This window comes from Herpailurus yagouaroundi, unplaced genomic scaffold (assembly GCF_014898765.1).
Source record: "Herpailurus yagouaroundi ecotype Mexico unplaced genomic scaffold, PumYag 166, whole genome shotgun sequence".
Classification (NCBI taxonomy): Eukaryota; Metazoa; Chordata; class Mammalia; order Carnivora; family Felidae; genus Herpailurus; species Herpailurus yagouaroundi.
The window spans coordinates 2,766,191-2,779,749 of NW_024412407.1; the positions used below are offsets into that span (position 1 = coordinate 2,766,191).

General features: G+C 53.9%; 1 protein-coding gene across 2 annotated transcripts; it reads left to right on the top strand.

Annotated features, from left to right (window-relative positions):
* The first annotated feature begins 1,693 nt into the window (after window positions 1–1,693).
* KRT71 (keratin 71) lies at window positions 1,694–10,788 on the top strand. 2 transcript variants are annotated; one of them, XM_040488032.1, is made up of 9 exons: window positions 1,694–2,152; window positions 4,866–5,080; window positions 5,768–5,828; window positions 6,354–6,449; window positions 6,819–6,983; window positions 7,184–7,309; window positions 8,685–8,905; window positions 9,589–9,623; window positions 9,949–10,788. In XM_040488032.1, the coding sequence occupies exons 1-9, from the start codon at window positions 1,709–1,711 to the stop codon at window positions 10,158–10,160; spliced, it is 1,575 nt and encodes a 524-aa protein (XP_040343966.1). In that variant the 5' UTR covers window positions 1,694–1,708; the 3' UTR covers window positions 10,161–10,788. The 2 variants fall into 2 exon arrangements, with proteins under 2 accessions (XP_040343966.1, XP_040343967.1); XM_040488033.1 differs by lacking the exons at window positions 9,589–9,623; window positions 9,949–10,788 and adding an exon at window positions 9,056–9,171 and having other exon boundaries at window positions 8,685–8,949.
* Window positions 10,789–13,559: the final 2,771 nt, after the last annotated feature.

Sequence of the window (13,559 nt, forward strand, 5' to 3'; positions counted from 1 at the left end):
GTCTCCGATCTGGAGAACCTTCTACTTTCCTTACAAAGGAAACCCGAGATGACGTGACACAGCCTTCAGAGGGACCTCATGGGGGCTTCCCACAGAGCCACTGCCCTTCCAGAACACACTCAGAACATGCTCAGGGTTAGGGGGATAAAGGGGGGCTCAGATATGGGCTGGGATGACCCAGGAAGACCTCTGGGAGAGGGAACAGTAGAGCAGAGGTGGTGAAAGGGGAAGAGGGAAAGATGGATGGATGCCGGAGACACAAGGCGGGAAAGAGAGAAGGGAGGAAGAGAAAACTTCTGGTAAGCCAGGAAGACAAAATGGCAGTGGGGTGGGTAAGGAGGAGTATGGGGGAGGAAGAGGGAATGGATGCCAGGCCAACTCCTAAACAGAGTGAGAGAGCCCCACACCAGCTTGGTTCCAGAGCTTTCTCTCTCCAGCGGCTTCGCCCAGCCAAGAGTCACGGCCCACCTCGGGGGTCCCAATAGAGGTCATTGGGTAAGGGCAATCTCTGGGGACAGAGCCGGCCACAGGCAGAACAGGGGTCTTGGCAGCAATGGCATTCACGGGGGAGGACTGGGGCCCCGGGTCAAGAGTCAGGCATCTGAGATGGCAGGGACAGCAGGCAGAGTTTGGGGCAAGGATCGCAGGCTGGAGCAGGACAGCAAGGTACTCACTGGGCTTGCGTGGGTCTGAAGAGATGCACAGGAGTTCCGTTTCACCTGGACAGCAGTTCCTCCACTTGAACTCTAAACAGATGGTTCCTGTCCTCAGCTTGTTCCTGCTCTTACTAACAGATACCCAAGACAGAAATGAGCCAACGGGCCACCCAGGAGTCCTTCCTTGAAGCCTCCAGGCCCTGATGAGCCTCTCTCTGCCATCTCCCTGCCTCCTCTGAGTTGACTCCCTGAATTTTCAGCCACCTGCTCCAACTCCCTCCTCCTTTTCTTCATTCTGTCCAGTGTTTGTTACTAGACATCAATTGTGCCTTGCGCAGCCTCCAGCCTGCCTTATTGGAGCTTGAGAGTCGTGAAGTGCGGAGACCCCATTTCCTGGAGAACTGACGGAAGCCTATGACCCCTCATGTCCTCATGAGGGTCACTCCATCCTTCACACCCCAGCACATAGGGCCACCGTCCTCTCTGGGTTAGAGGAAGAGGCCATCAGTGGGGTGTGTCTCCAGGAGACCAGAATGAATGGTCTCTTTCCGGTAAAGACGAGGACACACCTATGGTTGGAGCCCCCAGACACTCTACCCAGGAGCCTACTCTGTCCAGGAAAGCCCATACCCTTCCAGCTCCCTGAGCCCCCAGGAGGAAGCCCATAACCCAGAGAAGTTTAGTCGGGATGGTGAAGTGCCAGTGACATCCCCCTGGAGAGGCTGGGGCCTGGGGCAAATTACCCTATAACAGCAGGTTAATTAGATAAAACCCAAATTACATGAGCAAGGCTTGCAAGCCCAGCAATTTGAAGGTTTCATGTTGTTTCAGAGGTGGGGAGGGCTTGATCTCTAGCTCAGCATAGAGAAAATGACTTCTTGCTCCCAGGCAAGCCAAACCCATGAATTAAGCTCTTGACTGCCCATCCACGAGCCCCAATGCCAAGCACATATAAGGAAGGGTGCCCCGCCAGTCCTCACTGCAAGCTGCAGAGCCCGTGTGGGACTTGGCCTTCACCCCTCCTGCATCTGACCTCCATTTCCACCAGCAGCATGAACCGCCAGTTCACCTGCAAGTCGGGGGCTGCCGCCAAGGGGGGCTTCAGTGGCTGCTCAGCAGTGCTCTCAGGGGGCAGCTCGTCCTCCTACCGGGCAGGGGGCAAAGGGCTCAGCGGGGGCTTCGGAAGCCGGAGCCTCTACAGCCTGGGGGGCATCCGGAACATCTCCCTCAACATGGCCAGCGGCAGCGGCAAGAGTGGTTATGGATTTGGCCGGGGCCGGGCCAGTGGCTTTGCGGGCAGCATGTTTGGCAGTGTGGCCCTGGGGCCCGTGTGTCCAACTGTGTGCCCACCTGGAGGCATCCATCAGGTCACTGTCAACGAGAGCCTCCTGGCCCCCCTCAACGTGGAGCTGGACCCTGAGATCCAGAAAGTGCGCGCCCAAGAGAGGGAGCAGATCAAGGCTCTGAACAACAAGTTCGCCTCCTTCATCGACAAGGTGGGTCTAACTTCTCTTCTCTTCTTAGAACATGAGCTTTTGTTACAGAGAAGGGATTCTCTGGTTTAACCAATCCTGACTCTTTCATGTAAATTCTTAAGACTAAGCGTTAACCACAGAGTAAAGCCTACACCCGGGACACCACAATTCACATCCGGACCACACACTGGCTAATCGGGACCACTGATAAGATATACCCGTATTTGCTGGCTCCCTGGGGTTAGAGGACTGTGCTCCTCTGGACACTGAAGTTATTTGGAAACTGTCCAGGCCTTTGAGCTGGCTTCTCCCTCACTTTAGACAAACCACCTTTGTTCAGAGGTGACCGTCTTCATGAAGAAGGTGACTCTTCTTTCCATGTCTCCAGACTGATTCTCCTCAGGTTAGCTATGAGGAGGCACAAAACAGGTGTTTTCTTTCATCAGGGTGACTTGTTTAAGGTTCCTTGCATAATCTTTCCTAAGAGAAGACAGAGGTAGGTCTGTCTCTGCTGGCAGAGGCTCATGGGGGGGTATTGGCAGGAGCTCCAAAGGGAAGATCCCTGCTTCTTACTCAAGGGTCGGCTTGGTGCCATTGCTAAGCCTGGGGTCCATGCAGGCTGTGTGTGGGGAGAGCCAGTGAGAGGGAATCTGCCCCAGAGCAACCAGGAAAGCTTGTCTTTTTCCCATCCATTGCGAGCAGATCTCCTCCACTAGTCATTTGACTCATGGATCAGAAGCATCAGAGTTTGGTCATTCCCGGGTGGCTCGGCCATGGGAATTTTTTTTTTTTTTTTTAGTTGGCCAAGGAGAGCCAGAGGCAGAAGAGTGCAGTGGGAAAGATGTCTCCACACTGCTCTGAGGTCAGACCTGGCTTCCACTCCGGCCCCATCACTTTCCAGCTGTGTCTTGGCTAAGCCAGCCACAGAGCCAGCCATGTAGAGAGTTATTTATCTCTGCCTCTATGTCATCTTTGCAATGCAGGTAATAGCCTACTTCTCGGGGTTTGTCGCCAGGTTTATAAAAGAAAATGCTTGTGAAGATCTTGGCACAGTGCCGCACACGTACTCCCAAATGGTGGTTATTGTTACTATCATTTTTATCTTCAGAGAGATCAGGGAGGGGTGTTGAGAAGAGGAGGAACCACAGGTCTGGAATAGGCCTCAAGGCATCACGCAGTCCAGATAAGCCCCTGACTTTTGGTAGATGAGCAATTATTACTCCCATTCTATGAGTCAGCAAAAGCATGGAGATAAATGCCATGCCAGGGTTTGGCATCTGGGGTGGGGATGGGAAGGAAGGAAAGTGAGACTGTACTGGGGATGGGGGGCTACACTGGCTATGTGGCAGTTAGGCACCAAGGACGGGTCAGCCCAGGACAAAGCCTATGGTTGAAATGGTCAGTGGCCATCGGAGCCTACTCCCGTCCCCCAGCTCTAGACGCCTGCTCAGAGGATCCCTTGCTCACCTCAGGGGCCAGCACTGTCTCTGTGGCTCTTTATTCCTCCAAACCATTTCACATTTGGAAGATCAAAGGGCTCTGAGGTTTGGGGTTTGGGGGTCACATGGGAGTGGACTGACCTTTGGCTGGGCTGGTCAAACCCCATTAAGGGGCAAAGTCTGGAGACATGGAAAGAAGAGCTACCTTCTTCATGAAGACGGTCACCTCTGAACAAAGGTGGTTTGTCTAAAGTGAGGGAGAAGCCAACTCAAAGGCCTGGACAGTTTCCAAATAACTTCAGTGTCCAGAGGAGCACAGTCGCCTAATGCCAGGGAGCCAGAAAATACGGGTATATCTTATCAGTGGTCCCGATTAGCCAGTGTGTGGTCTGGATGTGAATTGTGGTGTCGTGGGTGTAGGCTTTACTCTGTGGTTAATGCTTAGTCTTAAGAATTTACATGAAAGAGTCAGGGTTGGTTAAACCAAAGCAAGACTGGATAATCTGCTGGGGGCAAGCAGTTTGGTGGCTGATCTCATCTCAGCACTGAATCCCTGATGGTTTTCTGAGGTCCTGTGTTTATGACGACAAGGAACACAATCGTATTTAGACACTGGCTGTGCTCATGTGGATTAAGTCACATTTAAAAAATTGTACTGCCCCAAACCACACAAGCGAGCAATAAGTAGATCCCCTCCCTCTGGTCAGTTTCCTGGCCCAGCGAATCCACAGTGGCATGGGGAGTACTGCCCATCATGCCCCACGTGCCATTTTTGCCCTGTGGAAGATGGTTCTGAGGGGCAGAACTAGGGCTGAGGGAGGAGGACATGGGCAATGAAGGAGCTGGAGCCTGATGCAGACATTTAGATTACCTGGAAGCCCTTTGAGCCTTGTTGAACTTGGCATGTTATAAAATGAAGGACAGACTCCCATCTTCAGCAAGGTCAAGCTTTCCAAAGATGGACCCAGCCTGACTCTGTCCTAGTATTTGTTAGGCACACACCTGCCCTGAGTCGGTTTGGCCATAGTGGGTTCTGAGCGACTGGGTGCATGAGTTACAGGGACACATGTCTGGGCTCCCTCACTTATCAAACCATTGGACCTTGGAAAGAGGCTAAATTCTCTATGGCTCAGTTTCCTCTCCATTAAGCGGGGTTCATGATTTGCCCACCTCATGCAGCTGTCATGAGGAGAAAAGGAGAAAATGCAGGCAGAGTGCTTTGCACAGTGCCTTGTGAAAGGCAGGTGTGACTGTTTCCACGGGGGGCTCAACAGTTTCTGTCCTTTGGGTCCCAGGTGCGGTTCCTGGAACAGCAGAACCAGGTGCTGGAGACCAAGTGGGAGCTGCTACAGCAGCTGGACCTGAACAACTGCAAGAACAACCTGGAGCCCATCCTCGAGGGCTACATCAGCAACCTGCGGAAGCAGTTGGAGACACTGTCTGGGGACAGGGTGCGGCTGGACTCGGAGCTGCGTAGCGTGCGGGACGTGGTGGAGGACTACAAGAAGAAGTGAGTGGGGAAGGGATCTTGCTGCAGCTGGACAGCTGCCCCTTTCCCTTTGAGCTCCCTCTGCAGGAGTGGCAGCTACCCCAGCTGAAAGGCGTTGGAGGTGAGGGGCAATGTTCCTTGTCATACCAGGCAGAATTACTCCCACAAAACTCTGGAACTTGATTTTCCAGCCTCTGATCTGGCACATAGGACAGATGTCCAGGTAGCTGGACGGTGGTCAAAGGATTATGTCTGGTTGGGTGAGGGAAACCTTGGGTAAGCCACTCAGAGCTCCTGGGTCTTCACTGGTAAAGGGGACTTACATCCATCCGCCTCCCCGAATGGCCAAGAGGAGTGACTAAGGAAATACCCCCATTCATTTGAAAGGCTTGATTCAAATTTTCAAATTTGCTCCTTGCTCCCTCTGAGATTTCTCACAGAACATTTGCTCCACGTGTTCCTCCCTCATTTTTGTACCTAGATCTTCAACAATCTCCTTTTTTCAAACTTGGTTACCGTGTCCCCTCCTCCAGGAAGCCTCCCTTGCCTGGCAGCCCCAGCAGCCCAATACTCTGTGGCCCATTAGCATCTGTCCCCTCAAATGGGCACACTGCCTCTTGTTCAGAGTCTTTCTCGAGGGATGAGGGTTCTCGGTGAGAGGGTTCTAAGTGAGACGCATTGACCAGCTGAGCCCTGGCTTTCCTGCAGGTATGAGGAAGAAATCAACAGGCGGACAGCTGCAGAGAACGAGTTTGTGCTGCTCAAGAAGGTGAGGGGGAAGGCAGGCCTTGAGCCCAGGGCTGGCCTGGGACCAGGGAAGGCTGAGCCTACCAGCGTGCTCTGCTCTCGGTGAAAGAGAGGCAATTGCAAAATAATCAGCGGGGCCAGGGAGAACCACAGTGGACTACCCAGAGAGGGAATGAAAAAGCAGAGACAATAATGGCCTTCCCGGGTGTTTCACGTGGACAGGGTTCGTCCACAACACAGAACAGCAGAGGATGACACACGGGGGCTCCCCAGAGACCACGGGGCTTGACCCTAGACGTCAGAAGGATGACTGATGGCTGGGGTTCCAGCTGTCTGGCTGGGGCTCCCTTCCTCAGAGGGGAACCCCGTTCCTGCTGAGAGCATAGATTCTCAGGATGGGGCAGGACTGGCCCTTCTGTTCGTTTCTGTCCTTTCCCATGAGCCTCTCAGAGAGAAGAGGAAAGCTATTTCCATGTGCAGGGCACCCAGGCTGGGGTTGGTGTTGTCTTCTTGGTAGTGACCGAGGGATGGTGGGGGCATCTTTCAGGACGTGGATGCAGCTTATGCCAATAAGGAGGAGCTCCAGGCCAAGGTGGACTCCATGGATCAGGAGATCAAGTTTTTCAAGTGCCTCTATGAAGCCGTAAGTCTGTCTCTCCACCCACCCCTCTGAGGGCAGCCAGCGGGTAAAACTCTGTTCTGGGGGCTGGAGGAGGCTCCCCTCTCTCAGGGAGGCCCCCTGGTTGGCCATTCGTCTCCCATTTTAGCCCCAAGAAGCTCCTAATCTGCACCCTCTGGCTGGGAAAGAAATAGTCCAGGTCCTGGCTTCATGGTGGTGGGAGTCTGTCTGGGGCCTGAAGGGAGCTCACGTTGCCCAGGGAGCAACAGCCTTGGTTCAGAGCCTCTAAGTTAGCATCTCCTGGATTTGCTAACCTTGCTCGGTGGCGGTGGGTGAGGGGTGGTGTTGGCCTCCTATAGTCAAGTTCTGAGACCAGCCCTGTTTCCCCTGTAGGAGATCGCTCAGATCCAGTCTCACATCAGCGACATGTCTGTCATCCTGTCCATGGATAACAACCGGGACCTGAACTTGGACAGCATCATTGACGAGGTCCGCGCCCAGTATGAAGAGATCGCCTTGAAGAGCAAGGCTGAGGCTGAGGCCCTGTACCAGACCAAGGTGAGCTGGGCTGAGGCAGGACCAGGGAGGGCAAGTCCAGCAGGCATGAGGGCTGGGCCTGAACACTCCCAGAACAGCGACCATGTCCAGTTAAGTGTCCAACATGCCCTTCCCCCATGACATCACCCATCCCAGACATCCTGTACTCCCATGACACATGCATCATGCTTACCTATGGCCCTGTACTTTGGGGTCCCCAGTTCCAGGAGCTGCAGCTGGCAGCTGGCCGGCATGGGGATGACCTCAAAAACACCAAGAACGAAATCTCGGAGCTCACCCGGCTCATCCAGAGAATCCGCTCAGAGATTGAGAATGTGAAGAAGCAGGTGAGGGGACCGGCTACTGATGGCCCAGGGCAGGAGGGCAAAATTGAAGGGGGGATGAGTTGGCCGAGGATATCAGCCTCCCAGATCTCTGCCCATGAGAAGAAAGGAGACAGTGAGGTCACTGTCTTGAGTACTTAGAGCAGACATCCCTGAGGCATCTCATCTCCTACTCACCCCAAGGACCTCTGCTTCGAAGCCTCTCCCACAGGAAGCCTACTCTCATTCTCCAGAATGGACTAGGCCCACACCCCTGTTCCCTCTTTCCTAGTCACATGCTCTGCCGGCACCTGGACTTCTCTTGTCTTGTCACTCTTTGACAATTGCCTGATACCAGCCTGTCCTGTCTTCCACTAGACTGGAAGAAGGCAGGGAGCTGGCTGCTTTGTTCCCCATTGTTTTCCCAGCATGGAGCATAGTGCCTGGCACATAGTAGAAGCTTAGTAAACATTTTTGGATGAAATGATTGGTAAGTGGGCTCAGACAGCACCCATTAAAGTGCTTTATTAAGGCCTTGCTTGGAACCACTCCCAGGAATATAGGCTGCAGTCTCGGCTTTAAGGTGAGAAGACAAGATGCATTTGTATAATATCAATAGCAGCAGCTCCTACCATTTTATCAGATTGAATCGTCCCAAAGACTCTATGAGGCAAGCATTACCCATTGTTGCAGATGAGACTGAGGCTCAGAGAAGTTAAGAGGGTTGCAAGCTGGCAAGTGGCAGAGCTGTGATCGGCATCAACTGTGGCTGCTAGTCTAGTGATCTTTCCATCTGCCCCTGGGCTCTAACACTTAGTGGCTCTGTGATGTGGGACAAGTTCATCATCCCTTCTGCACAGGACTACGTGGGCTTAGGTACATAAAATGCGTATAAAGGGCTGAGTGCAGTACCAGACATATGGTAAGCACTCGGGAAATAATAGTTGGTTCTGGGAAATCTACTTCCCTGCACTCCTTGTCGGTGGTCCTATGCCCCTGGGTGGCCACTATCATTGTATCTACAACACCATATTCCAATGGTCTCTCCTCCCAGACTTTAAACAGTTCCAGAGCAGAAAGCCAATCACATTCTTATTCATTTTGTATCCTTGGCACATGGGTGGCCAAGTAAATGTCTTTGCGATGAACTGACGTGGTACTGAATTGGCCACGATCGCCCCAGGAGGGCAGGACGTGCTATTTTTCATCACTACCAATGCCTAAACACGAGTGGAGATAGCCAGCTCCAGGAAGGGCCCCGGCCTAGAAGAGGAATGGGAGGTGTGAAGGGTGGAGGTGGGCATCCCTGCCCGGGAATCAGCAAGCGCTAGTGAGATTTGGATTTGGATGACTCGAATTACCCCTTCCAGTTTTTGAACCTCTCCAACTCCCTGTTTAGGCTTCCAACCTGGAGACGGCCATCGCCGATGCCGAGCAGCGGGGCGACAGTGCCCTGAAGGACGCCCGGGCCAAGCTGGACGAGCTGGAGGCCGCCCTGCACCAGGCCAAGGAGGAGCTGGCCCGGATGCTGCGGGAGTACCAGGAGCTCATGAGCCTGAAGCTGGCCCTGGACATGGAGATCGCCACCTACCGCAAGCTGCTGGAGAGCGAGGAGTGCAGGTGTGTGTGTGTGTAGGTGCTCTGGCAGGAGAGCCCCGGGGATTTGAGAAGGATGAAAGCAGAAAGCTTAGCACACTCTCCAGAATAAGATGCGTTCTTGGTGGTGAAGGGGTGGCAGTGATGGGAATAATAACAGTAATTAATAACACCTGCCCTGGCGTGAGCGCTCACTTCATGCCAGGCGCTGTGCTTCAGGGATTAGCTCCTTCGAGCCTGGCGTACTTAGCATACCACCCAGCTCCCCAACCAAAACCAAAACCAAAACCCCAGAACCCAAACCCATTACTATGTTAGACCGTCTAGTTCCACTTTCCTTATCTGTCCAGGTATAAGGTGAACTTGTCAGAGATGTCCCAGGGCAGCCATTCCCATTTCCCCACTGTTCTCAGCAGACAGGAAAGACTCAGTGCCTGGGCCTGACCTTGGGAAGTGTGCATGACACCCTACGTGTGCACCTGGTGCCGACTGCAGTTTGACTTGGGTTGTTGCCCGGTTACCCCAAAGATTCAGGGGCAGCGCCCAGAGCTTTCCAAGCTCTGCTTGTTCCAAAGAAGCCCTGGAATTTCCACAGGTGCCCACTGGGTTCAGAAACCCACATCAGGCTGTTGGGGACACTGGCTTTGAGGTCAATAGATTGTGGGTTGGATGGCTGCTTGGTCTTATTTTATTTCTCTCCCTAACAGGATGTCAGGAGAATTTCCCTCCCCTGTCAGCATCTGTAAGTACTTGTATGCTTGGACCTAAAGCTGTAGAATCTGCAGACCAGAAAGGGCCTTAGTCCCCCCACTGTGTGTATACATGAGCACCTAAGGATCAGAGAGCAAAAAACCTTGAAATCAAACAGCCAGATGGCAGAGGCATGGCCAGCAATCAGGTCTCCTGGATCCCAGCCCAGGACTGCTTCCTCCTTATCCAAACTGCATGTGGCTATAACCAAAGCCCTCACCTAACCCATCGTCCCAAGAGGCCCCTCTGTCCCAGGGAAGGGTAACCTCCTCTGGTTCTGCCCCCTGAGGGGAGCTGACCCTGCTCTCCCTCTGCAGCCATCATCAGCAGCACCAGCGGCAGCAGTGGCTATGGCCTCCGGCCCAGCTCTGTCAGCGGCGGCTACGTGGCCAACAGCAGCAGCTGCATCTCGGGCGTGTGCAGTGTCCGCGGTGGGGAGGGCAGGAGCCGGGGCAGCACCAGCGACTACAAGGATACCCTGGGGAAGGGCTCCAGCCAGAGCGCATCCTCCAAGAAAGCCAGCAGGTAGAGAGGGCCGTCCGATGCCCTCCTGCCACCCGTGCATCCCCAGCTGTCTCCCACACACGCTCTTCCCCAGCCCACCAGCGGCCCCTTCTCTACCCAGCCCTGCTCTCGTACCTCCAGTGCTGGCCTTGGCCACCCACTTCTCCCGGCCGGTGTCTTCCTGAGCCTGGACAGGTGTGGATGACTAAACCTGGGGAAATTCCTCCTGGCATATGCCTGGCACTACTTTCCTTGGCTGAGGTCCCCCACCTATGCCATCAGCTCGGCTCCAGGCTCCCAGACTTCTGCCCTCTACATCAGCTTCCAGCTCAGTCGCTAAATACTCTGTCTGGCTCCCTGGGGCTCACACCGAGCCCCAGCTCTCACACTGGGGCCTTTGTCCCAGCTCCTGCCTAGGCTAGTGGCTGGTTCTGTGTTCAAGACAAGGAGGACTGAAGGACAACAACCAAGAGAAGCCAGTCCCCATCCCACCTTGGCTCCATCTCATGGCTCACTCTGAGCGGGACCCAGTACAGCTCAGCATCTCTCTTCACTCTCCTGTGTCCAGAAGCAGAGAAGAGGAGGCCCTCTGCATCCCCTTTCTTCTTAGAACCCTCCTATCGCATCGTCAATAAACAGCACAATCTAATGGCTTGGTGTCTGAGTAGTCAAGGTGTGTGCACGTACTCAGTTCCTTGGGTACTCACTGGAGCAGGCACCACACAGGCACACACAGACACACACACAGTACACACTGCATATTACCTGTGCAGCCCACAGTTCTATGTTAATTTTTTCTGCGGAGCAGGAAAAGGAGTTCTCAGAGCACACGTGGCCCAGGGGCTAGGCAGTGTTGGAGCTGCAGGGGAATGAAGCATGGGCTGACTTTGGGAGGAGGGAGGGAGAAGAAGAGGGAGAGAAGAAAGGAAGAATAGAGGAAGGGGGTGTGTGCAGTGTGGTTTGTGGCTTTCAACAAAAGAATTACCTGTGTCTACTGACAGACATGGTCCTGCTCCCGACTGGGACCCTGGCCTCCATCTAAGAACTGGTTCTTTCCTAGAGGGAAGGTAGGGGTTTGGCAGGCAGGTGTCTGTATCTGTTCAACTCTTTCCTCGTTGCTCAGAGGCCTGGCCTTTTGGGAGAGGGGTCGCTCAGAAAGGGTGGAGCTTATGGGGACCCCACACTTGGGGCCTGTAGGATGTCCATATGGGGAACAAGTTTTTGGAGCCTGAGGCTGGACTTGGGAGAAGTGAGTTGGGGGTCAGGGTAGGCTATAAATTTTAGTGACTGTACAGTTGGCTCCCGCCCAGATGGCTGTCTACCCTGGGGTGAGGAGAGGTGTAAGGAAGACAGACAGACCCCCCACCCCCAGCGACAAGCATGAGCTGCCAAACTTCAGTCAGGAAGTCCTTGGGGGCTTGAAGAGCTTACAAAATTGGAGGTAGAGGGATTGGAGAAAGGGATGAATGGGCTGGGTTGGCAGACAGAACTTTAGAGTAGTGGTTGGGGCTTAGCCCAAGGCCACCAGGGCCAGCCTCAAACCCCTGCCACCCAGGAGGTGGCCATCAGCTTCAGCCTCTCACCTCTCTCAACTTGGAAGTCAACACCACCATGTGGGTGGAGGAGGATGAACAGATCAAGACTCAGCAGCAAGTTTGCTTCACTGGTCAACATGGTGAAGCCTGTGTGTGTGTGTGTGTGTGTGTGTGTGTGTGTGTGTGTATTTTCAGAACTGGGTAGAGACACTGTCTTTCAGAACTGTGCCTCAGCAAAGGATCCACATACACCTGCTGTCTCTGCTACCTTTGCAGCAGTAAGAACTGAGGTTCTGGGATAGCAGAAAGACCTTTCCAGCTGAAAGGCTTAGAAGAATTCTAGATTCTCAAATGGGGCTGGGGCGGGGGGGGGGGGGGGAGGATGGAGGCTGCTTCTCTAGATCCTGCTGGTTTCTTATCCAGATTTGGAAAGGAAGTGAAGAACTCTCCCATATCCCTTTGTGCCCTTTGGCTCATGGGGGTCTCCTGGGTGGGCAGGGTTATCCTGGGTTTTGAGTTCATTTTCTAAAGCAGCAGATCAAGGTGCTGCAGGCTGAGAGGAGCTTCCTGCAGGAGACAGTCAGGAGCACCTACCAAGGCCTAAGTTAGTAGAGACTCAAGTTACGGAGCTTGGCAGGTGCTGGAGTGAGGGATCTCAGCTGGCTGTGGGCGACAGACCAGGTAGGAGTTGCTGGATGACTTGGGATACAAGCAGGGCTCTGAGGAAATGGAATAATGCTAATGACTTACAGGCAGGGTGGCCATGAAGTCACATGAGTCTAGGTGGTCATTTGATCACGGTTGCCAAAAGCAGTGGTTCTTCACAAAGGCTCAAAAATAACCCGGGAGGGGCGCCTGGGTGGCTCGGCCAGTTAAGCGACTGACTTCCACTCAGCTCATGATCTCACCATTCATGGGTTCGAGGCTTGTGTCGGGCTCTGTGCGGACAACTCAGAGCCTGGAGCTCACTTCGAATTCTGTGTTTCCCACTCCCTCTGCCCCTCCCCCACTCGCACTCTGCCTCTCTCTCAAAAATAAATAAACATTAAAACAAATGTTTTTAAAATAACCTGAGAACTTGAAATACGGCTGTCTCAGCCACCATCCCAAACCAGTTATGGTGGTCTGCTGGGGTGGGGCCCAGGCATTCGCAGCATCTCTCCAAAGCTGCGGAAGGGATTCTAATGAGTGCCCAGAGCTGAGAATGTAATCAGTGGAGAAAGAGGTCCGAACTCTAGTAAATGTAGCAAGGTCTGAGAATGAGGGAGTAGAGATGGGGTCGACACATTAAGATGGCAGCATGAGCTCTGAGAGGGACATGGGGAGTGGGCGCAGTGAGGACATTTACACCTAATAGCCCGGACTTGTGTCAGGTAAGACGTGGCCATGTGCCGAGGGACAGGGTGGCAGGGGTTATGGGGCACCAACAGAGGGTGAGGGGCAGGAAAGGGAGCCGGTTACAGGTGTGTAAGAGTGTCGCAATAAGGCTCACCTCTTGCCTCTGGATCTGTGCCACTGTTCTGCTTCCCTCTCCTCACAGCTACGTGATGCTCTGTGGAGTGGATGCAGAAAAAAGAAAGCACAGTTACAGTTCCTGCACTCAGGAAGCTTCTAGTCCTACAGGCAGGAGCAGCCACTCAGGAAGGATACAGGCGGAGGAAAAGCCGGTGCAAATGAATAAAGTCCCCAACCCACCTTACTCGTCCTTTCCATCACCTCCCCCAAAGCCTGAGTGGTCCTCACGTCTGCACTCTTGTGCCTAGCACACCGCTTGCACTGAGCACAGGCTGGTGGACTAACCACCCCCCTCTCCATGGGACTCCGACCCCGGCTGCCACCATGGCCACTGATGGGAGCAGGCCCTTGGGACATCCCACTGGAGGGGACCC

Coding starts and splice junctions, on each gene's coding strand:
- KRT71 (XM_040488032.1), top strand. CDS start 1,709: ATGAACCGCCAGTTCACCTGCAAGTCGGGGGCTGCCGCCAAGGGGGGC. Junction 5,829..6,353: donor AGTTTGTGCTGCTCAAGAAG/GTGAGGGGGAAG, acceptor GGCATCTTTCAG/GACGTGGATGCAGCTTATGC. Junction 8,906..9,588: donor CTGGAGAGCGAGGAGTGCAG/GTGTGTGTGTGT, acceptor TCTCCCTAACAG/GATGTCAGGAGAATTTCCCT.